The sequence below is a fragment of the Equus quagga genome, chromosome 1 (assembly GCF_021613505.1).
Source record: "Equus quagga isolate Etosha38 chromosome 1, UCLA_HA_Equagga_1.0, whole genome shotgun sequence".
Taxonomy (NCBI): domain Eukaryota; kingdom Metazoa; phylum Chordata; class Mammalia; order Perissodactyla; family Equidae; genus Equus; species Equus quagga.
In genome coordinates, this window is record NC_060267.1 from 171,689,609 (window position 1) to 171,715,149 (window position 25,541).

Below are 25,541 nucleotides of genomic sequence, written 5' to 3' on the forward strand. Positions count from 1 at the left end.
GGTGATATTAACTATAATCACTTGAATAAAGTGATGTCTACCAAGTTTCTACTATCATTAGTAACTTGTCGGGAGATGCTTTAAGACTGCATAAATATCATGTTTCTCATCATATTTTCATCCATTAGTTTTAACACTCATTGATGATTCTTGCCCCAAACAATTATAATTTACATGGTTGTCAAGCGGTGGCTTTCAAATTCCATCATTTCTTCTATATCTGTAAGTTAGGATTCCACCATAACAGTAATTGAGATATACAAAGAGCATTTTCTTTTTTTACTGTAGTTTCTAATAAAAGACTTTTTCAACATCTTACTACTTCCACTTTATGCATATACCTATTTTACACCCTCCAAATGCCTGATGAATTAATGATGCATTATTTCATCGCATTGCCCTCGTAGACTTTCTTTAAATGGCTGATTGCTTAAATGACTGCTCAGTAGTCCCATGTGGGAGAGTCTGTCAGGTCCCAGAGGACTGAGAGCTCTGAGAAGGACTTTCAAACAGGGAAGACTGAGCGCAAATTGTTTTAGCCTCTTACTCCCTGAGCAACCTTAAGCAAATTATTGAGCCTCTCAGAGTCTCACTTTTATTCCTGTCTACTTAAAGGCAGGAGCCATACCTTTATTCTGCTTTGAATCCCTTGTACGATGTGTGCCCAAGTAAATCCGCAGTTAGTGTCTGTCGAACTGAACTCTCTCTCTTCTGCACCATTATTAGTCCATTTTCCCTTTATGTTTTATTTAAAGAATCTCATTTGTTTTCAAATATTTTTAAAGATTCTTCTAAATTCCTTTTGGGGCTGTTCAGTTCTTGGTTTACATCTTTCTACACTTTAAGCTTCCCTCTTTGTACCTAGGTATGTTTCAACTTTCAAAAATACAGCTTTGTTTGTCTATCCTGGCAATTCCACTGACATATTTACAAATACTTCTCAGATTTCTTTTTGGCTACTCAGTTTCTATTATGCATTTATGCATTTCTACTTTTTCTTTTATTAAACTCACACTTTGTTGTCATTATTTTTTCAGAAATTAATACTCCTCTGAGATAAGAGTCAAGGGAGGATGAAGAGAAATTTCTTTCCTGTTTGCAGGGAGTCAGTGGGTACTTCCCTCTCCCTAACACAGCGCCAAAGTTAACAGTTTTATTGTTGCTGTTCCGTGGAGGCTGAATCAAAATTTCTTATTACCTCTCAATTTCTACTCATTACTTAGATTTGGGAGGGTACCCAAGGTTATTTAGCAGCAAAATTTGAACTAGAAATGAGATCCTTGATCCCCAGGCTTAGGGGTTTGCTGATCAATGCTTCCTTCCTGTAAAATGGCCATGTCAGTCTTCTGGAAATAAAACAGGAAAGCCTGGGTAGCAGAGGTGCTGGGTGCCCTGAGTCACATTCCCCAGCCCCTCCCACTCTAATTTCAGCCACAGCTGTAATGATGGTTCTGCTGCAAGCTCAGATTCCTGCTGCCTGTATTCCTTTATCCCACCCCAAAAGTGAGCCTATGGATTCTGCTTTTCTACATCAGGTTAAGGAAGCCCTCTCTGTTCCATGCACAAGAACAATCCAGGAGGGTGGAGAGTTAACAGCCCCCTGGGAAACCCTCAACAAATACAAACCCTCAACTTAGGTGGCTAAATGCTCCAACCTCAAGATGGATATCCAGGGGGGCATTCTGTATGTTCCTACAAGGTCCTCAAGGAATAAGCAGTGATTTCAATAATGGACCCTATATTGACTTTTTCTTCTTTCTTTTCTCACTCTCCCTGATGCATCAGTTCTGTTTCTTGCAAACATCGTCCAAATAAACTACCTGCACACAAATCATTGTCCCAGGATCTGCCTTTGGGGGTAGCCAAACTAAGCCAAAAATTCATTCAACAAACATTCACTAAGTGACTATTCTATGCTAGGCAATGAGATAAAAGACCTAGAAGATAAAATTCTTAGGTTTGCCCTGAGGTATATAATGGGGAGACAAACAAGTAAACAATTACAAAAAAAATTACAATATATTGTTGGAGATGCTATGTTAGTGGCAAGGACAGAGTGATGCATGAAGATGTGGGGCAGAGGTCACCTAACCTATACTTGGGGGAGGGGCTTCCTGGAGGTTGGGTTGCTTGAGCTAACGGACAAAGTGCGGATCAAATGCAGCTATAACAACTCTAGATCATACAAATGTCAACTGAAAATTCAATTGATATCTCTGTATGTTCCGTGTAAGGGCTCTGCTCTGCTCTGTTCTGGTATGCAGTACATGACACTATTTTAGGTGATACATGCACGGACATTTAACTTTTTGTAGTTATGTTAATAGGCACTAGAATAAAAATAAGGAGCATAATAAACTTGATTTTACAGTGTTATGGTTTAGGATGAGGCTAAAATTATCTAATGAGTTGAAATTGGCTTTAAAGAAAAATATTGAGTAAATAATAATACCTGGGTGCAGATTGGCAAAGATTGTGTGGGTGGCACGAGGACTACTGAAATTTGGGAAAGCGTGTTATAACAGAAGGAAAACCTAAAATGAAATTCCTACTTTCCAGAAACTCAACAGTTTGTTAGGGAACACAGACCCATAAGGAAGGATGATTAGTGCTACAATAAATTTAGAAACCAAGCACAGGGGGAAGATAGGAAAGCAGTGAGGAGCAAAGTGAAGAGAGGCCACAGGCTACAAGATCAGTCAGAAGGCTATTGCTGTAGTCCAGGGGAGAGGGAATAGCCTGAATAGGGAGTGGCTGTAGAAACAGAAGGAAGATAAGTAATGTCATAGGCTCATTGCAATAATCCTGTGAAAACTTACTTGTTGCGAGCAGCAAGAAAATGAAAGCTGTCTAGCCAAGTTGGGGCAGTTTTGTCCACATACACACATACAAATAGAGTGGGAGAACTGAATTAATCAGTCAGAAAATATAATTAGAAGCATAGTTCTATACGGCTTCAGTTATCAGGGCGTTTTCGTGTAAATTATTCAGATATTTGCCCCCATTTTTTTCTACTTGACTCAGAGGCTGGAGAAACGCTAGCACATATATAACGCCGTCTACGTTCCAGGAATGTTCTAACAGCTTTACATTCTCCATCCTCAAGACCCTTATTTTACAGAAGAGAAAACGGAAGCGTAAGGAGGTTAAGTAACTTGCCGGAAGTAATACAGCTCATAACTGAAGTAGCAAGAATTAAAGGAGCCTTCTGGCTCCTGAGTATCTATTCTTAACACTACACCAGAATAAATGAGTCGGGCAGATAATGCTGATGCAGGTCACACTTCAGCGTTGCATCGTGAAACCCTCTTATTGGCGGCAGAAGACCTGGTTCTGAGATGCTAGTTTCTCCATCTGTAAAATGGAGATAATGACGCTAGGACTTTGATGCAAAGAAAGCGTGAGGTAATGAATGTGAAAGTGAACTTCAAATTATGTATGTGACGCCACATACTCGTTTTTCGGAACATGAATAAGCTAACTCATAAATTGCAATGAATCAATCGGTGAAACTAGCAGCGTCGGAGCGAGACCCGGCCCGTGTGGGTCCGCCCACCGCGAGCGGCAGGTGGGGCCGACAGATCTTCTCTGCGCATGCGGAAACTGCTGCCCGCTCCCACCTCTGATCCAGACTGGGAGTAGCTGCTGTTTCTGAGAGGACGATTCGTAAGGAGGCCCCTGGCGCGGTTTCCCTCTGCTCCCTCCTGCGGGCCCTGGCCGTACTTCAGCGGTGTCTAGAGCGTGGTCTGTTCTCGTCCCCCTGCCTGACTTTCTGCAGAGGTGTCTGTCGTTGGCCCGACAGTTCGCTGTCGAAAGTGTCGGCCCCCGCGCCGGCGCCGGCGGCGGCCGGTGGGAAGGCTCAAGATGGCGTGCCTGTTGGAGACCCCAATCCGAATGAGCGTCCTCTCGGTGAGTGACCCGCCGCAGCCGCCCGCCCGCCCGGGAGCTCGGGTCCGGCCCGCAGCGCTCACCCAAACGCGGCGTACCTCCTGGGCCCCACCCCTTGGGGTGGCCCCCGGCTCACCTTTGGGCCGGGGTGTGAGAGAGGGTGGGCAGGCGGGATAGACGGGATCCCGGCCGAGCCAGAGACGTCTCCAACTCCGGCGCTGCCGCCGCTGCCGGGGCTCAGGACGGCGTCCGGGCAGCTGGCCCGGCGGCGCGGCTCGAGCCTCGCCGGGCGCTTCCCTGAGCCTTCCTCTGAGCGCTGCCGCTTTCCGCGGCCGAGCGCTGCGCCCGCGGAGGGCAGCCGCCGGCCTGGGGGCAGCGCCCGCTCGGCCCCCGCGGCTGTGGCGAGAAGAGCTGCGGGGTCCTCGGCCCCCACGGCATCGCGGCGGCCGGGCCAGGTCTGTGCGGCTTCTGTCGCGTCCCAGCACCGGCTACGGGCTGGACTTGGCGAGAGCTGCTTGCTTCTTGGCAGCGGGGCTTTCGTATCAGCTGCAGCGTCTCTGAGTGTGTGTAGCTATTTAAGCCCCTTTCTCCGTTCGGCTCTGGAGGTCGCAGCTCTGAGGCTAAAGGAACCTCTGCCTGGCCTTCTTTTTTCCTTTAAAGGAGAGTCAAACGTTGGGGGAAAAAAAAAAGATCAGATTTTCCTACTATTGAAAGGAGGGAACGTATTGACGTGCCGGCAAGTAATACCTAGGTTTTTTGTTGTTTGTTTTAAGAGATTTTAAAAAATAAAAGCACGACTTCCACCTTCCCTGTGTTGCTCTTTAGAGAACCAGGACCAGGCGTGAAAGTTACTGAGAGAGAACTTCAAAGGGTTTTGCTACCAATTAGAGCTGTCCAACTCTGAGAATAGTCAGTTTACCGATGATCTGTTTACTGTTATTGGAAACAAGCAGACAAAGACTGGGTGACGATCTTTTAGACTTGTTGTGAGAGTCACTGATGTTGAGAGGGCAGTTGGATTATAAATGACTTGTCAGGTTCCTGGAGTCGGACTCCAGTTGGTTTCTTTTCTCTTCCCTGGCTTCTTCCGCAAACACACCTATCTGGAAGCACCTAGGACAATTCCTTAAGACTCAGGGTTAGAGCGTTGTGGCGTACTGCAACCTTGATAATTTAACTTGGGGGGGGCTGTCAACGAACTTGTCCCCTGATCCACTCGAGTAGTCCTTTTTCTTATTCTAAACTGCAAATGGGGAAATACTGTTGACATAAGTATTGAATCCGATTACCCCATTACTCCACCTCTGAGTGTAATACCCAGGAAAGTTTGGTGGGAGAGCAGGCCAGTGACTTTTCCCTCATTATGTTTTTTTTTTAAAAGTATGTGTTGACTGTTCTCAGTTCCCTTTAATTATCTAGTTTGTCCTTCGTTTCACCTGAAGCTTCTTTGCTTTCTGTACATTGTCCACTAGTATAGTGCATACAATTGAAATTTTCATTTATCTTACTCCCTCAGTAAATAATATTTCCTGTTTAATTTTGTTCAAAAAACTAAAGTATTTCTTACTTCTGGTGGGGATTTGTTTTAGCTTTAGTCTCATTGGGGGCTTGCTTTTTTTTTTTTTTTTTTTTTTTAAGTTTTCACAGTCCCAAAGTCTAGTCTGTCAGTTCTTCAGTCCTAGAGCCTTGGGAAACCAGAGCTTTGGATAAATGATTTAAACTGTTTAAATTCACTGATTCTGCTAATTTAAAGTGAAGCCTGTACCTGTCAAAGTACTACTCACAACACCACTTTTCCAAATACAAAGTCCAAGTGGAACAGGAAATATTAATCAGAAGTTATCTTGAAAATAATTGATTCCTTTAATAGGCTACTTATTGTGCCCCAGTAGCACAGCACCCTGTAATGTATGCTTCAGGGAATGCGAAGATGAGATCAGACATGCCCTCAGCGAGCTCACAGTCTGAAGGACTCCATAGCTTGATAAACATAATTCAAGCAAGAGGCAAATCAAAAGGTTTTAAAGGATTTCCATTTAAGGCCCCTTATACCTTCTCCCCTCTGAGAGATCTCATCTACTCTTATAACCTTAACTGTGACTTAATGTACACATTACTTTGCCAGCCTTGACTTTTCTCCATCTAATTGTGTTAGTTACCCATCACTTCCAACAAAGCGCATTCCTTCTCTTAATAGAAGGACTTAGTCATGACTTCCCATTTTTATTAAAGGTGCTATCTTTCACTGATCGCTCACTGTTAAACCTCTTGAATCATCTCTTGACTCTTCCCTCTTTTCGTGACCCTATATCTAATCAGTCTTGAAGTTCTGTTGGCTCTTCATTCTTAACGTTTCTCACATCTGTCTGTTCCCATGGCCACCCTCTCATTCAGGACCTTATCATTTTGTGCCTGCATTACCACAGTGTCCTTGCAGTTTTTACTGCCCCTGGTGTCTTAGCCTCTCAGTTCAAGTCTGTTTTCCACATTAATTTTTCCATAGAACACATTGGACACACTGCTTCCCTGGTTCAGTTCTTTAGTGGGTTCCTATTACCAAAGGGCTGACATTTATGTTCAGCTTTGGATATAAGATTCTTTATCCGCTGCGTGAACCTTCTATGCCATATAAACTAAGTTTCTCAAGCTCTTGGGTTCTTCCAAACCCCATAACTCATGTTATCTGCCCACTCATTTGTACGTATAAATTATAGCTTTGTATGGATTTATTTATGTAATGTTCTTTGAGCTTCCATCATTTGCCAGGCATAGCACTGGGTTTGGGAATACAGTGGTAGCTACACAGACCTGTCTCTGACCTTTTGGAGATTTTAGTATAATAGGGAAAATAGATATCAAATCTTCACACAGTTCTTTGTGAATGATGATTAGTGTTATGAGTGAAAAATACAGAGTGCTATACAAGCATGTAATAAGGGAACGTGATCTAATATGGAGGATGGTGAGGATGATATGGAGGATGAAGAAGTGACAACGATCTGAGGATTCAAGGATGAGAGTAAGACCTAGCTAGAAAAACAGAAGAGCATTCCAGGCAAAGGGAACTGCATTTGCAGAGGTCCTGAGGCCTTTAATAATTATTCTGTCTTACTTTTTTAGAGAGTAAATTAATTCAGAGGTAAGGGCTTGCCCTTTTCTTCTTAATCTCACTACTATTTATAGCACTGTGTCTTGCGTATACTAGGTACTCAGTAAATGCTTGAACTATCTATTTTGGGGAGTTGGACAAACTCTCCAACTATCTTTCTAGGCTCCACCATGATCACCCCTATCCCTCTTTGGTTTGCATTTAGCATTATGTCACCCTTTCAACAAATTTATAAATTCTCCCATATTTCCCCAACTTTTGGATGATTTTACATTGATTTCATTTTTTAAAAACTTATATTTTGGAATAATTATAGATTCATAAGAAGTTGCAAAGATAGTACAGAGAGATCCCAGTGTACAGTTCAGCCAGTTCCCCCCATTGGTTACATTTTATATAACTATAGTACAATATCAAAACCAGGAAATTGATGTTGGTATAAGTATGTGTATAGTTGTGTATCATTTGTGTAACCACTACCACAGTCAAGATACAGAACTAGTCTGTCACCACAAAGATCTCTCTCATGCTACTTCTTTATAGTCGCAGCTACCTACTCCCCCTCCTGTACTGTCTCTAGCCCTTCGCAGCCACTAATCTCTTCTACATCTTTATAATTTTGTCATTTTCTATAATGTTATGTAAATGGAGTCATACAGTATGTGACCTTTTGAGATTGGCTTTTGTCACTCAACATAATGCCCTTGAGAGAGCCATCCAAGTTGTTTTGTGTATCAATAGTTTATTCCTTTTTATTGCTAAGTAGTATTCCATGGTATGGATGTACCGCAGGTTGTTGAACCATTCACCTGTTAGAGGTTTTGCTTGTTTCCAGTTTTTGGCTATTACAGCCTGCTGTGAATGATTATGTACACGTTTTTTTGTGGACATAACTTCTCTTATCTCTGAGATAAATACCCAGGAATGCTATTGCTAGGTTGTGTGGTAAATGTATGATTAGTTCTTAAAGAAACTGACAGACTTTTCTGGAGTGGTTGTACCATTTTACATTCCCGCCAGTAATATATGAGAGATCCAGTTTCTCTGCACCCTCACCAGCATTTAATATTGTCATTATTTTTTCTTTTAGGCATTCTAACAGATGTATAGTGATATCTCATCATGGTATTAATTTGCATTTCCCTAAGGATTAGTAATGTCAAAAATATTTTCATTACTTATTTACCATCCACATTTTATTGAAATATGAATGAAATATTTTCATGAAATATTTCTTCATATCCTTTTGCCCACTTGTTAGTAGGACTATTTGTTTTTTGACTGTTGAGTTTTGAAAACTCTTAATATGATCTGGATATGAGTCTTTTGTCAGATAGATGCTTTGCAAATATTTTCTCCTGGTATGTAGTTTATTTTTTCATTCTCTTAACCATAGGTTAAAAAATGAACTTTGATCTCAACTTCATATCTTACACAAAAAGTCATTCAAAATGGATCATAGATTTAATTGTAAAACAAAATAAAACTTTTAGAAAAAACAGAAGAAAATCTGCAGAATCTTGGGCTTGGTGAAGAATTAGACATAATACCAAAAGCACGACCTGTTTTTAAAAAATTGATAATTGTACTTAATCAAAATGAAAATTTATGCTTTGTAAGAGACCCTGTTAAGAGGATGATTGCGTTTTACTTTGGTCACTTTGTTATGATTTGAGAGAGGCAAGGTAATAAAACACTTTTGAATCATATTGTAGGCTGATATAAACACTAAGACACTTATTAATTTTAATTGCCTCCATTACAATCTTTTCTCAGTGCCGTTATGCCTTTTTGACAAGCAGCTGTTAAAATTGTGTAGGATATTCCAAATCTAGATGTCCCTTGATTTTGTTCTGTTCTTGATAATTATAAGCGTTTTGTTGGCCTTAAGCTGTGTATTGATTTGCTCTTTTACATGGACAACTGACAATAGTTAGAAAAAAATTTTTTGTGAAGTTAAGCCCAACCAATCCTATAAGCATGAATTTGGCTTCTCTTGGTTTTTAGTAGTAAATGCAAAGTAAAATCTGGTCACTGTATTTTAAGGTTTGCCATTGGTTTACTCTACAAAGCACTAATAAGCACACAGTATGTCAGGAGGTGGTTCTAAAAGAAATTAATCAGTATGAACTTCCTAATCTTTACTGGCAGTGTGTAAAGAATGGGAGATGTTTTCAGACATCTTGCTGTCTCTTTAAGGAAAGATTGCCATCTGAATTCAGACAATAAATGCTCAAGAAGTCTTTTAAGCTTTACCACGAATTAGACACACCTTCATGTGGGGTCTTCTGATTTCACTTGGAGATCTAAGCTTCCTATCTCCTCCCGTTCTCATTACAAATTTTAAAATAGTGCCAGGGGCCAGGAATTTCAGTGATTTTTGGCTTGTGTCTTTTTGATTTCTGATTTGGCAGTTGTTTTGTAGTGCCATCTGTCATGTTGGCTTCTGCATAAAGATATGGAATTATTGACAAAGGAAAATTCCTGTTACTTTCTGGAAATTGGAGAACATCTGCCTTCACTGAGCAGTGGTGCTGTGATCCCTGGGATTGTTTAGATATGAATGAAAGGTATTCCAAATAAGAGCTGTTTTGCAGAAACAGCTTCCACTTGTCACTTTGGTAAAAGAAAACTGTTTTGACCTCATTCCATAAAATCAGAAGAATGAAGAGTTAGCTACAGCCTCTAGTAAATTCGTAATTCAGTTATTGGGGAAGGGGGAACGATGAGACAGTGTCATGCTTTCTATTAAAAAGGAACAGTTGTGGCCCAGTGGGAAGAGTTTCCCGCCTCTAAGACTTATTAATATTTGGAGATCTTTACCACCTGGGAAATGATTATAGAACATATGATTCTTTTGCTTCAGCAGTGTTTTAAGAACTTATTAGACTTTCAAAAAGTTGTAAGTGGTGACTGATTGGATAAGGGGAGGGAGAAAAGGGAAAGTCGTCATCATGATCAAGCGTGATTCGTAAGATTTTTACCTTTACAACTAGGTGGTATCATCTACTGAGGTGATGAGGATTAGGAGAGGAACATCTTACGGGAGTAAGGAGGAAAAATGGGTGTCACTTGGGGCATGCTGAGTTGGAAGTGTTTTCTGGACATCCATTTAGAGGTGTCCAATAGACAGTTGGAAATTCTGGAGTGTTTTCTATACCACCAAGCAATTCTCCAGTTTACTGTGGACACTGGCTGGATGTCTTACAATTTAACTCAATTCTGCCACTATCTACCTGAAGATAGTGTCAGATCTCATAGATTAAGGGCTCCATTCTAACAAGACTGCCCCCACTTTGGATCCCAGTTGTAAGTCCAGGTTGTTCTTCTGTGCCTCTGACTAACCAGCTATAAATCAAAGATTCCCATGCCTCCCTCCTTGGGTTCGATCATTTGTTAGAACAGTTCACAAAGCTCAGGAAAACATTTACTTCTGTTTGCCAGTTTATTATAAAGGATATTATAAAGGATACAGATGAACAGCCAGATGAAGAGGTACATAAGGCAATATCTGGAAGAGTCCCAAGTGCTGGAACTTCTGTCCCTGTAGAACTGGGGTGTGCCACCCTCCCAGCACATGGATGCATTCACCAACCTGGAAGCTCATCAGATTTTATTTAAGAATTTTTATAGAGCTTTAGTCTCCAACCTCCAACTCTCTGCCTTCCCAGAGGTTGCTGAGTGGGACTGAAAATTCCAACCTTCTAATCACTTGGTCTTTCTGGTGACCGGTCCCATCCTGAGGTTAGAATTTCTAGGGACACCTTGGCCTAATCATTCATTAGCATAAACTCAGGTGTGCTCAAAAGGAGCTCCTTATGAATAAGCAGAGACACTCATATCACTCAGGAAATGCCAAGGGTTTTAGGAGCTCTATGCCAGAAACTGGGACAAAGACTAAATGTGTTTATTACACCATAGATAAAAAGGTCTAGTGCTTAAACCTGGGTGAAGATCGTCATTTGGGAGTCATCAGCATATTGATCAGTGGTTTTAAACCTTTTAATGATAAGAGTCTCAACACCCTCTTCCCCAGAAAAATATGCATCTGCCTAAAGAATTGCATAATCTCAAGGGGTTGATGGAATCCCTGAAACCCACACAACAGTCTTGAGTTAACAATGCTGTTCTTTACTCATCCCAAAGTCAGTCACAAAAACATATGTAGCAAAATTTTAAAATCATTTTGGAATGGTAAAAATTGTGCCAATAAGGTTTTAAAACTCACGTAAGGTGTCATGTAGGGGACTTGGCTCTGAAGAATCATAATCTTTTGCCCAGAGTATGCCAGTGATCTTCCACAAAGTGTTCCATATCTACAGAAAGAGCTTTGTGTAGCACATGGTGTAGCAGGCCCGGGAGGTAGAGCTAGGTTAGCTAGAGATCCAAGCTAGGACAAAGTAAGGCAGTTGTGGATCTGGGCACAGGCAAAGTGGAATAGACAGAGATCACAAGTGGCCCATAATATTGGCATGATTGTCACAGGTTGCAGTGTGGATAATGGGTCAGACAGATCCTGAGTTGTACTTTAATAGGAAAGCTAGCTAATGCACCAATTGCTGGAAGTGGTGGGCTGAGTCTGAGTCAAGCACCATGGATAGCTCCGAGGCAAGGGTGTCTACTGCCTCTAAGAATCTGAAGCAAATAAGGCCTTTTTTTTTTTAATCAGGAGGCAGCTAGTCTATCTGGACAATACTGCTTTTGATGTGTACCATAAAAGATGGTACCTAGGATCTCTAAGTCATTGCGATCTTAAAATTCATGATTGCAGTCGTGAATAATAATTTGAACTATTCTTTTGGCCCAGGACAGCACCATACCCATGTCTAAATAGCCCCACTCTGTTGTGTCAGGATTGAGAACTAGGCATTTGAATGCATCCTAGTGGGTTTCCTGGGCTGTCTTATCATCTTGGGAGGCATCTAAATGAACCTCAGCCAACCTAGAGAGTATCTCAATGTTGGTAAAACTCCTCACAACCCTTGTCATTCCTACGCCGCAAAGATGGTTCTTGCTCCCTTGGACTTTCAGATTATGCTGTTTTGCACCATAGGTCCTTACTTAGTTTATTTACTCTCTCTGGAGGGATCTCTTCTTGGCCCTCAGTCTTCAGACAGTCCCGTCCACATTGAAGAGTAAACAAATAGAATTTAATAGTGAGAAGGAACCTTAAAGATTGTCCAGACCCAAATAACTCTTTGTGATTTGTACTATACTTTAAAAGGCTAAACATTGCAGTGCTTGATTAGAAAGAAGCATGAATGCTAAATTGCTCCCAGTTCTTGTGACTACCAAAGCATGTTAATAGCAATTGTTGATGTTATACAAGGGCTGTAATAATATTTTACTACATTAAAGACTCACTACAGAAAAAGTAAAGGCTACTCTTCATATCCCTTTTAATCTAACTGTGCCCTGGTTTTTCTATTATGAAATAAAAATCCTCCTTTGTGTCAATGTGAAATTATGGAATCTTTGCCTGGAAGAAACTTGCAGATAATCTTGAGTTCATCCTTGCCATTTTTTTATTGGGGAAAACTGAGCACCAAAGAGGCTGACTTGCCCACTGTCATATGCTGTTATATAAAGTGTCAGAGTCAGATTTCCAAACATCTAAATTTTAAAACATATGTGCACTGCCTTACATGTGAGAATTTCATTTTCAAACTCTATAAGCACTGATTTATTTACTGTTTATTTTAAAATATGTTCTCTCAACATGTTAAAGTCTGATTTTTCAGCCTTTATTTATTGAGAGGTCAGGATTGCCTCTTATCCAAGTAGATTAAGTTAAAAATGATATATTTAAGTATTTCTTGATTGTGTTTGTGAAATTAAAGCATATTATATTCTATTATATGACAATCTCAGTTGTCATAAGTATGTTACATTCTACACTGATGGGATCCAGCCAAACTGTGAAGTGCCATTTTATGAACTTTAAAGCTGCAGTTTAGCTGCAGAGGCTGCAGTTTATCAAGGCTTTGATTAATCTTCGGAGGGAGGATGATGTGAGCCTCTGCAAACACTGAAGAATGAATCCCATGACAAAGAAAATTTAAGGATAAAAATAGTTGCAAAAATGCTATGTGAAAGTATAAAGGATTTGAAAGAATTGAATGAGAATCTGAGTCCTAACAGGGCCAAAAGTTTACCAGAATACAAAAAGTAAAAAAAAAAGGGGGGGAAATCCTCCAAACTCTTGGGTTTTAAGTAGCATTGGGGCATTTTCTTTCAATTTTTCTTCGTTTTGGAGGCAAGTGGGGATTTTGGAATACTATGTAGGAAGGTCATGATAGCTTTCTGCAAGGAAAAGGTTAGTCTTTTTTGTTGATGATATTATCCTTTTGGTATTGTTCCAGAGGGAGGCAGATTTTTTCCCCCTCAAAATTAGGAAAGAATTGTCTAGCAGTTAGTGTCAGAGTGAAACAAACTCTGGCAGAGAAATGCTTTGCATCACCAGAACTCTTCAAGCAAGAGTGAGGCAGTATTTAGGATTTTGTGAGGTTATCTTACCAGAACAAAGGGGGAAACATATGATTTTAAACTAAGGCACAATTTAGTAAGATACTGATTTTAAAGTATTGATTTCTGATATTCTGGACACTGGCAGCCCTAATCTCTTTAGGGACAACTGCAGACATGTCGTGTCCCTGAGCTTTAAAATGAATAATGTGAATTTGTGACTGATCTAAGCAGTAGACTTATTTGGGATTTCAGAAAATTGTGAAAGTGACAAAAGAAGTCTTTTTTTTTTTTTTTTTTGGACTGAAAGTTTTGGAGGCATCAGAAAACCAGATTTTGGTTTCAAATAGTTTTTGGAATGAGGAAGAGGTTCTGGGGCTCCAGCTGACTGGAGTGGTAGCTGTTTCAGGTAGTGGTCTCTACCTCTACCAGACTTAACACCTTCCTCTTAAAATGTGTTTTGTGGAGCCTCCTTGGCTGTCCTGAAGTGAAGTTCATAGATAAGTTAACTATCCTCACAGGTAACTTTAAGAGTTGGCATAATGCCCCAGCTGTATTAAGAAAGAAAGAGCAGGAAACTAATTTATATCATTTAAATGAACAAATACTCAGGTACTTCTGTACTAGAAAGAAGTAATAAAGTAGTCATATATTTGCAAAGGTCCGTAGTTTGGCTGTGAATGTGACCACTTCGCTACAGACTGATATAGGTATGATGGAATGGTTACTTAAATACAGTAAGTGGTATTGTTTTTGATGTGACTTTCTTTCTTTCTTTTTTTTTTTTTTTTTTGAAGATTGGCACCTGAGCTAACATCTGTTGCCAATCTTTTTTTTTTCTTCTTCTTCTCCCCAAAGCCCCCCAGTACATAGTTGTATATTTTAGTTGTAGGTCCTTCTGGTTGTACCATGTGGGACACCACCTCAGCATGGCTTGATGAGCAGTGCCATGTCCGCGTCCAGATCGGAACCCGTGAAACCCTGGGTCGCTGAAGCGGAGTATGTGGACTTAACCACTCGACCACGGGGCCGGCCCTGATATGACTTGCTAAAATGAACAACTTGTGGTAAAGTTCCTAACAAGACAAAGTACAACCTTTTCTTTATTCATATGAGAATTAATTGCATTTTTGGAAAATTGATTGTATAGCAGAGTGATTCAAAACATAGTTTCTGTTTATATATAAAATAGAGTTAGAGTCTAGGCTCAGATAATTAAAAATGGGTTTCTTGCCTGTGTGACTGCATAGTGGAAAGTCTTTGGGGATGTGGGCCTGTCATCCTATGCATTGCAGAACGTCTGGCATCCTTGGTCCTTGCCCACTAGAAATCAGTAACACCTGTTGTCATTTTGACAGCCAAAATCACTTCCATGGATTTATAAAATGTATCTTAGGGAGTATTGCTGTCCCTATTTAGAACTGCTGAGATGCCGAGAACATGGGACTTTCTGAATGGTAGATGTATCCTAGTTACCTCCCTTTCTCTCCTATACTTCTCCCTCCCCCCAGCTTGTGACAGTTTTTAGTATAAGGACATGGAAATGTGCTAGTAAACATTTCCCCTTGTAGCATGTATAGCCCCCTAATATTCTGTATCACTTAATTATTATGTTTATTGCTTTTTATCTTTCTCCCCTTGCTGAAACACAAGCTCTGCGGAGATAGGCTTTTCTTTTCTTTTCTTTTTTGTTTGGGGGGGGGGGGCGGTCTTTAGTCATTGCCTAGAACAGGGCCTGCATAGCTGTTTAAATATTTGTTGGCTGACTGAATTGAGTACAACTTCAGCTTGTTTTGTATTCCCAAGTGTGTACTATATCATTATAATACTAAATTCCGTTTCTCAAACACATCACATGGCTTCAGAACTTTGTTTTGTGTGTGCTGGGCTCTCCACCTGGAGTCCTTGTCTTTTTTTCCTCCCTTTTTCACCTGGCAAGTTAATATTAGTCTTTCAGATTACTCATCCTCACTGTTTAGGCATCATAGCCCATTCCACCCCTAACTTCAGTACTTCAGTTAACTGTATCAGCTTCTTTTTATCTTGTATCCACTTTCATGGTTACACTTATCTTGTGTTTCAAGTTACACTTGTAACTTACTTGCTTCTCTATCTGTTTCCTTTCTGTGCTGTGAACACCTTGAGGGTAAGAGACTCTTATCTTCTCTCTCTGTTACCACCACCTAGAATGATACCTGGTAAATTAAAGATATTCACCTGTTGAATTTCAGCCTGAAATAGGTTTTAAACTAAATCTTTATAAAGTTCAAACGTCCTGTTTTTTTGCGTGTTTCTTTTATCTCTCCCCAAAACCAAGATTTTCCCTGACACTGCTGAATGATGAACATTATGAACAATTTTATCTTGAAGTTCCTAGTAGTTTGTGGAATAATCAGCATTAAATTTTGGTTGGCAATCACTAGTTTAAACATTCATTTCTTAGGGGTCAGAATTCTCCTTTGAGAACTGTAACATTTTAATTTCTAAAGAGCACATGAATTTAAATGAGTAAATAGATATGAAAATGCTTTGTAAACTGTAACATACTAAATAAGTGTCAGGTATCATAGAAATATTATCTCTCTACCTTTTCTTTCTGGGTTGGTTGTATGGGAAAGAGAACACTGTAAATTGATTCTTCCTTGAACTATACATTGGTATTCTAAACTGTGATCTTCTATTCTCTGAGTCCATGGCAATAGCTAAAGTTAGTGATAAAAACTGTACAAATGTTTATACATCTTTTAGCAGCTTTAAAAATCTCTAGTAATGAAAGTTAGATTTTTAAGTTCAGCCCTTAAGTGCATATTTATTTCTTGCTAAGTACTTAGCTTGCTCTGAGAGAAAGCTACTATCAGGTGAGGAAAAGAATCTTTGAATAATTAGGCTTTAACCGTGAATATAAATAACCAAGAGGAGCATTAGTGCACATTAGTACACTTGTTAAAGCAATTAACTTTTTTGTACAGAAATTGAATTTCCCTGAAATCAGTATTTGTGTGGTACTTTTGCAGTTTTTGAGGGATTTTCCTGTATATTATCTCATTTGATCCACACTCCAAGCTATGTGGTAATATCACCATTTTATAGTTAAAGAAGCAGTCTCAAAATTTTATTTTTGCCCTAAGTCACAAAGCTAGTGAGTGTTAGAACTAGGACTCCAACTCAAGTCTTCAAATGCCACATCATTTGTTCTTTCTGCCGCCCGGTGCCTGAGTACGTTAGAAGTAAAGAATGCTGTGTCATAGTGAATAGACGTAGAGCAAGACTTCAATGACAGAAAGAAAAGTTTGATATCTCCTTATTAACCCTTAAACTACCATTCTTCATTGTCTAATAAACTCACCGTTTCACTCAAAAACTTCAGTTGAACACATTTAGTTCTCCCAATTTTTGAGTTAAATCCTGTTCATGGCAAGTCTAAGACTTAGTAATTTGACATTCAAAATCCTTCCTAAAGAATTTTTTTTCAAAAGGCAGAATTTTAATTCACCCCACTCATGGGTAGTTTATTCAGGAGGGCAATTAGAGACTATTCTAGTGTGCCCTTAAGTTTTTCCTCTTTTCTTTTGCACAGTGGTCTCCCCTTATCCGCAGGGGATGCGTTCCACGACCCCCAGTGGAAGTCTGAAGCCATGGATAGTATCGGACCCTGTATACACAGTAGTCCTCCCTTATCCACAGTTTCACATTTTGCGGTTTCAGTTACCTGTGGTCAACTGTGGTCTGAAAATATTAAATGGAAAATTCCAGAAATAAACAGTTCACAAGTTTTAAATTGCCTACCATTCTGAGTAGTGTGATGAAATCCCACACTGCCCCACTCCCTCTTGCTTGGGATGGAAATCATCCCTTTGTCTAGTGTATCCATGCTGTACGTGCTATCCACCCGTTAGTCACTTAGTAGCCTTCTCAGTTATCAGATCAGTTGTGGCTTGTGTTCAAGTCACCCTTATTTTACGTAATAATGGCCCCAAAGCACAAGAGTAGTGATGCTGGTAATTCAGATATGTCAAAGAGAAGCCATGAAGTCCTTCCTAGAAGTGAAAAGGTGAAAGTTCTCGACTTAATAAGGAAAGAAAAATAATCATATGCTGAGGTTGATAAGATCTAAAGTAACTTATTACAGCATATTGTTATAATTGCTCTATTTTGTTGTTAGTTATTGTTAATTTATTACTGTGCCTACTTATAAATTAAACTTTATCATGGTTATGTATGTATAGGCAAAAAAACATAGTGTGTATGGGGTTCTGTTCTCCATGGTTTTAGGCACCCATTGGGGGTCTTGGAACGTATCCCTCTGGATAAGGGGGTCTACTGTACTATAAAAGACCAATAAAAGGTAGGTGGATTATATGGCTCAGTTTGTCTCCAACACTCTTGGTTTATGTGTAATATTCTGTACCAGTTACTAATAGTTCCCTCTTTCAGTCTTAAAATTACCTTGGTTTGGTGACAAATTTGAAGGTCTATTAGTCATCTATTATATTGTTATGTAACCAATTACCCTAAAACTTGGCTGCTTAAAACAATGTTTACTATCTCACAGTTTCTGTAGGTCAGGAATTCAGGTGTGGCTTAGCTGATGCCTCTGCCGGAAAGTCTCTCCTGAGGTGGCAGTCAGGATGTCAGCAGGAGTCACGTCTCACCAGAAGACTCAACTGAGGGAGAATCTATTTCCAGGCTCGCTCACATGGTTATTGGCAGGATTTAGTTCTATGTGGGCTCTTGGACTAAGGGCCTCAGTTCCATGCCAGGTGGGCCACTTTGCAGGGCAACTCACAGCATGGCAGCTGGCTTTTGACAGAGACAGACAGACAGACAGAACTGTGAAATGACATCTCTTCACCTCTGCTGCATTCTGTTTGCTAGAATCAAGTCACTAAGTCCAGTCTTCACTCAAGGGAGACATTGCACAGGGCTTGACTAGCAGGAGGTGGGCATCCCTGGGGGCCGTCTTAGAAGCTGCCTATCATAGATGCTCACCTAATAAAAGGGAACTTGCTTCCACATAATACTTCTCCACAACAGAAGGCGACTCATTACCCGTTTCTGTCTTTGTTTTCCTGCAAGAAGTTTGCTTCAAGCTTCTCTTCTTTTTTTAATGATCAGTACCCATTTCTACACACAGTAGATTCAGCTCTTCTCTAGTCACAAATTTGGTGTCTACAAACTTTCTGCTGAAGGGATCCATGTACATTTTTCACATAATATAATTTTGGGGGGAGTACTATTAAGCATAAACTCTAACAGGTTTTTAATGTGTACATTTGTGGTGACTTTATTGCAGCTTTGAATGTGTAAAATGAGTTCAGAGCTGGGTTTTGAGGTCTTGCTAGGTCGTTTGTTTGAAGCCTTGTGCCAAAAAGTGGAGATCGTAGTCTGACCCTGGCTAGCTCTCCTCTCCTTCATAGGCACAGACTGTACCTTGAGCTTTAGGCTGGCTGCTTGGCACATTCACTCTATTGGTTGGGAGGATGGAGGACTCACCATGTGTACAATCCCTTCTAGCTGCTGGAAGCTACAGAAAGTAATTTAAAAGGCCCTTGTTGTTTTGAGGTCAGAGTGAAGCCACATCTTGAAAGGACAGAACATCAGAAACCCTCCTAACCTTGCCTCTGTGGGCAGGAGGGAAGAAGGAACCCCAGTGCTTCTCATATTTCTGGAGTAAATAAGAAGTGCCCAGATCAACTGTCCCTAACATGTCCCAAAGTGAACTTTTGATCTTCTCTCTCAAACCGGCATCTCCCACAGTCTTCCTTATCTCATTAACTGGTGACCCAGTCTTCCTAGGTGTGCAGGCAAAAATCTTAAGTGTTATCCTTGGCTCCTCCTTTCCTTCACACCCCGAATCCAGTCTGACAGCATATCCAATTTGACAGTCATTTCAATTTCAGCATTTACCTGGAATCTGAATAAGTCTTACTACTCTTAAACTCTTGCTCTTGTTCAGGCTACCATCATCTCTGAAATAACAGCATTTCACACTACTGAAATGGCCTCCTACCTAGCCTCCCTGCTTTCGTCCTCTAGCCCACTCCATACTTTTGTCTGTTCCTAAAATTGCAACCAGAGTGATCCTTTTAAAACAAATCAGAACCTGTCTGTTTTCCCAAACCTGTCTAATGGCTTTCCAACTCATGCCATAAGATCAAAATCCTTACAGTCATCAACAAAGCTCTACTCCAGCACTGTCCAGTGGAAAAATAATGTAAGCTACATATGTAATTGTAGTTTTTCTAGCAGCCATGCTGTAAAAGTAAAAAGAAAATAGATGAAATTAATTTTAATGTAACCAATATATCAAAATATTATTTCAACATGTGATCAATATAAGGAATTAACATCAAATTATTTTACTTTTTTATATCAAGTCTTCAAAATCTGGTGTGTATTTTGCACAATTTGGATGCTAAATTTTGATCAGAAATACTTGACTGGCATTTAGGTTTCATAAAATTTACAGTTGAAAAAGTAGATTTACATACCCAAGTAGTTCTAAACATTCTTAAACAGTTTCCTGATAACTGAATCCAGTATTGGTTTTTAAGTTTAAATTTTAATTAAAGTTAAAAAATTTAAAATGTAATTCCTAGCCACATTTCAAATGCTCAGTCGCCATCTGAGGCTAGTGGCTATCATATTGGACAAAACAGCTCTTTACCATCTGGCCCCTCTTCACTGACCTCATCTCCTGCTGCTTTCTCCTTTGCTCGTTCTGCTCCAGCTATGATGGCCTCCTGTTCTTGTATCACAGCAGGCGCTTCCCATTTCAGAACTTTTGCATTTGCAGTTCTCTTTGCCTAAAAAGCTTTGCCCCCAGATAGCCACGTGACTTACTCCTTCACCTTCTTCAGATCTTTGCTCAAATGTCACCTTGGAGAAGCTTTCCCTGACCAACCTATTTATATCTGCACCAATTACCTTCTCTCTCAAGTTCTTACATTTTCCAGGCTGCGTTTTAAGAGAAGAGTGGAGAGATAAGAGGGGGAAAGTGACCTGATCTGCAAAGGAAAGCAGTGAAATAATGAGAGTTGTCCCACGCAGACAGAAAAATAAATATGTTGGGCGAATGCACAGAGTAAAATAAGATGGAATAAATTACTATATCCCCTTAGCTTGCTACTACCTAGGCAGCTCAGAGGATCATTTTTTTGCGTACATGACTGACCCTCCTTATAGACTGAAGCTCCTTGAATGCAAGGCTCTTTCTTAACATCCTCTTGTACCTTCTTTGGCACCTGGCAAAGAACTTTGACCAAGAGGCAGTCTGAACTCTCCAGTCATGGGCCACCTATTGGTTAGCCTTTTGTATTTTACATTCTGTGGTTGCCTCTGTACTTTCCAGACTTTTCAGCCCAGCAACTGGTATACTTGCAGGTGGTGTGTGTGTGTTGGCTTCACATGCCCTATGGCTGTGTTTATGACACTAATTCCTTCTTTCTTTCCTTGTTCACTTTCCAAAACCAACTCCTCTAAGAAGCTTTCACTGATTCTCCCAGTTCATTAACCCCTCCTCAGTGCTGCCTTTATGTGTGTATACTTCTATTTTGTATTCTAGTAGGGAGTATAAATATGTAAACACAATTACAATAGAGCATGAATTCCTGTGGGCAGGGGCCATGCCTTACTAAATTCTTTTTTTTTTTTTTTGGTCTTTAATGCCTTCCTCAGTGCCTTGCATATAATAGGTACTCAGTGCTTGTTAAATTGAATGAACCAGGAACAGAACAGTAAAGAACATTGCTATTAATAGGTGAAATTTATGTTAAGATACAAGTTTTGGGGGCTGGCCCCATGGCCAAGTGGTTAAGTTCATGCACTCTGCTTCGGTGCCCCAGGGTTTTGCCAGTTTGAATCCTGGGTGTGGACATGGCACCGCTCATCAAGCCATGCTGAGGTGGCGTCCCACATGCCACAACTACAAGGACCCACAACTAAAAATATGCAACTATGTACCGGGGGGGGGGGGGGGGGTTGGGGAGAAAAAGGAAAAAAAAGCAAAATATTAAAAAAAAAAAAAAAAAAAAGATACAAGTCTTAACCCCAAGTACCCTTTTTTAAACCTCATTGAGAGGCAAGAGATGTAGAGCTGTGGGAGAGTGTGGAGAGAAAGAGTGAAATCAAAGATCAGTCCCTAGATAGAGACTAAGGGGGTGAGATGCTCAGAAGCATTTACCGTATTGGAGAGCCAGGAAAGCCATGTGCTCAAATAGAGTGACAAAACTCATCTGTTTTTATTACAGGAGTGTTGTTTTCAGTTTTACTCTGGATTTTGCTCTTCCTATGTTGTTTGTTGATATATTTGTGTAGTTGTTTACATCCCTACTTGACATTTGACAATCTGGGTAAAGATCATCCCTCATTTGTTAACCAAGGGATTGGGACAGATAATTATTGAGTCCTTCTAACCCTATGATTCTGTTATGTTGAGGAAACCAGACCCTGTTGGTACCCATTAGGTATTGTAATGGTATGCTGGTGGGCACAAGAATTTTCATCAGTTTTGTTTGTTTGCTGCCATGGTTTGTTCTTCATAAATGGAGTACGTACTAAATGTGGGAATTTGATTTGCCTATGAGGATATACTGGTAGCAAGCTCATAATGTGAAAATATGCTTTGATTTTGGATTAACTATATTGTCAGGAAATTAGAATTTGTGCAGTTTTTCTCCAGAGTTGTTTTTGGTGACTCAGAAGCTTAAGCTGGCATTGTGTCTTGGCAGTTAACTCTTTTTCTGATCAAGAGTTCTGGGTAGATTGGAAAAGTATTTCCTCCTCTCTATAATAATTTACTGCTAATGAGTGGCAGTACATAAGCATATTCCAGCAGACTTCAGAAAGAAACAGCAAAGGACAAAAATTCTTTTTCTCTGGTTCTTAGACATACATTCTTTGTTTTAAATAATAAGTATTGAAAATTAAATATAAAAGATAAACATAACCCCCCAGAAATAAGTATTACAAGAAATAACATAGCGGACAAACCCCACAACACAAATAAAAGGAGGTAAGTGCCCTTGTTCCTTATGCACTAACTCTCCCCCTTCTGCCGAGCCTCAGCCAGTTGAGACTAGAGAATCCTGTTGGACCTGATAAATCACTCTTATTCTTAGTTGTTTTTCCCTCACAGAAAGTGTGACAACTGCTTTATTTTGGTTTTTACATTTTGCATGTGCCTGCCTCCTAGCAGTGCAGATCCTCTGCATCAATCCGAGGATCTTCCTCTTGGACCTAGACTGCCCCTCGGAGACTGTTCCTGGGGTCCTTATCCTTTTTCCTTGCCGAGAGCCAGCTTTTCTCTGCCTTTCATGGATACTGAACAGAAGCAACAGTCCTATCTGCTATTCACATGTAGGTGATTAAGTTAATTAAGAAACTCAGCTTGCTTCTTAACACTTACTCCCAGTTCTTTTGTTGGCAAACCTTGCAGGGCTCACCACCAAGGTCCCACTGTCTAGTTATGTTTTTAGTGAGACCAGATATCTTCTTTCTTCCCCATCTTATTGTTTATCTTGTCACAAGCTTTTCTCAGAATGATTTAATATAATAAGTATTTTATAGAAATTCTAATGCATCTACCTTAAGTTAGATTAAATAGCTATTTGATGTTGTGGGTGATGCTGTGAATTTGTGATTTGCATGGCTTCAGATGTCATAATTTTTCCCCCACTTTCTAGGAAGTAACAGCTAGCAGTCGCCACTATGTTGACAGGCTATTTGACCCTGATCCCCAGAAAGTTCTACAAGGTGTCATGTAAGTAGTATGTATTTAAGAGTCTATCAAAAAGTCTTGTTTGTTTTCGTGTTTGAATCTGCCAAATATTATAATTCTGAAAATGCAGGCTTATAACTTTTTTCTTTTGTTTTGGAAAGACTCCTTGACATTCATGACTTTAATATTGTACTGTAAAGAATTGTCTGTTGGGTAGTTGTTTACTGACTTGGTCAGCTTCATTTTTTTGTAGAATGCTTGTTTTTCATTTTAAAGAATGTTTCTTTTGGAGAATGCTTTTGTGACTTTAATATCCAGCAAAAGCAAGACAATAAAATTGATGATCTTTTATAATTGGAAAGGGGTGGGAGAATAGGTCAGAAGGTTTTTTTGTTCTGTTTTTGGTTAATTCGTTGACTGTCTCTAAGGTTTGAATGTCCGAGTGATGTTTTAAATATCAGAATTTAGAAAGCAGTCATTAGAAAATTTAAATAAACTCTTGATAACCTAAATGCCTTTCTTTTCTCCAAAATTTCCTTGTGTTTGGTGAGAGGACATATTTTTAAGCAACATACCTGAGGTGATTATGCTTTGAATAAATTAAGTGGGACAAGTATGATAAGGTTGCAAGAGATTGAAAGATGAATTCTTCAAAGAGCAGATTATCATGCTCTTAACACATTAGTTCTAAGGAATAAAGTCTAGCCTAAGACTCCTCAGAGGATTGGGAAACACACAGGGCCCACAGGCCTGAACTGTGTCCAGGGGAAGGAGGACACAAAAAAGGGTCAGGATGAGATACATCTGGGATAGCAGTGAAGCCGAATGAGTCCCTTTCTTCTTCTCTTACCCTGTTAGTGTTATCAGCCAAATAGTACCTTTAGTTTAACTCTCGCTCAACTATGGCAAGGCTGAGATGCTTTGTTTATGGAAGTTTCTACTGACTACAGTTCTTATTCAAACCCCAACCCTCTTTTGCTGGCCACCCCCTTCCCCCCGAAAAAAGGCATTGTAGACCGGATGTCTTGGGGATGTGGATTGGTAAAGTGGAGGCAAGCTAAAAGGGAGTAAGGCTGCTTGATTATTGAAATTGAACTGGAAGGGAAGGTGAGGAGCTGGATGGAGACCCACCTGGAATACTTGACACCTTATCTTCACATCTTCTCAGTTTAGAGAAATAGGAGGTGTTAGTTCTTATTTTTTCCATTATGTTAACTTTGTTTTTGTCCCTATCACCAGGAGACTTTATAATGATTTAATTAGCCCCACTTTTAGACTAGTTTGGTTATTACCAAGAAAAGCTATATTAAATACATCAGTTAAATACGTCAGTTTGGGTTGTGCCTACACACACAAATTAGTTGAGGGGATAGGTTTAACTTAACACTCTTCCTTAGACAAGCAGACAGTTCCTGCACACAGCCAGACAGCTTTCTGTGTTTATAATCCCAGAAATCCTTAGGTGATTTAATCTAATCACCTAGATTAAAAATCACTTAAGATTCCTCAATAAATAGTTGAAAATGTCAGGCTCATTAAGTATTCATTGAATGATAGTAGAAGATGGTGTTATTATTATTTTTATTATTACTGCTACTATGGTTGTTTAGGAGAAAAGCTAAATTTGTCAGTCAAGAATTCTGTGTGAACTAGAAGGACCCACAACTAGAAATACACAACAATGTACTGGGGGGCTATGGGGAGAAAAAGGAAAAATAAAATCTTTAAAAAAAAAAGAATTCTGTGTGAACAACTTGTATCTTGAGTTATATCTGATATGAACAGCTAATTTGAGTGTTGCTTGTCACTTTTGAAATTTTTTGTTTACCAAAGAACACTAGCTTCTTGAAAGTTGGTAAAATATACAAAAAACCATTAAAAAAATCGGGAAGAATGTGTTATAACAAACCAGCTAAGGTGTGGTTTGATAGCCTTACGCTTCTTAAAAAATTATCAAGTCTCAGACACTTAGCTGTCTGCTGAGACGGATAAGAAAGGCTTTTGAAGGGGGTGGAGGGGAAAGGGCCTGGGCTTTGGGGTTAGACAGCAGGAGGCTGAAGTCCTGGTTCGGACGTTTCCTAGTGAAGTCCTTTCCTAGCTGTGTATAGGCAAGTTACTTAATTTATGTGAGCTTCAACTTCATCATCTGTAAAGTTGTTGTAAGAATTAAGTCAGAAATATGAAATTCAGTGCCTGGTATGTTGTGGATCCCTGCAAATTGGCACTTGTCATTATTGGTCCTAATTTAAAACAACTTCAAAAATAGGATGATTCTTTTCAAAGAAGAGAAAGGAAAACTCAAATAAGAAATATCAAACAGATGAAACAACTCAAACTGAAGGAGAAGAGGGAAAGGGGCTA

General features: G+C 39.8%; 1 protein-coding gene across 3 annotated transcripts in view; it reads left to right on the forward strand.

Moving 5' to 3' along the window:
- The first annotated feature begins 3,389 nt into the window (after positions 1–3,389).
- Positions 3,390–25,541, forward strand: part of ARMC8 (armadillo repeat containing 8) — a 94,657-nt gene continuing 72,505 nt past the window's right edge. Inside the window, exons 1-2 of one of the 3 annotated variants that reach the window (XM_046652843.1) lie at positions 3,390–3,909; positions 23,146–23,222. In XM_046652843.1, coding sequence (XP_046508799.1) covers positions 3,865–3,909; positions 23,146–23,222 — 122 coding nt within the window. In that variant the 5' untranslated portion in view covers positions 3,390–3,864. Of the gene's footprint in view, positions 3,910–14,499; positions 14,530–23,145; positions 23,223–25,541 lie in introns of those variants that run through there. The other 2 variants (XM_046652850.1, XM_046652857.1) reach the window with 2 other exon arrangements.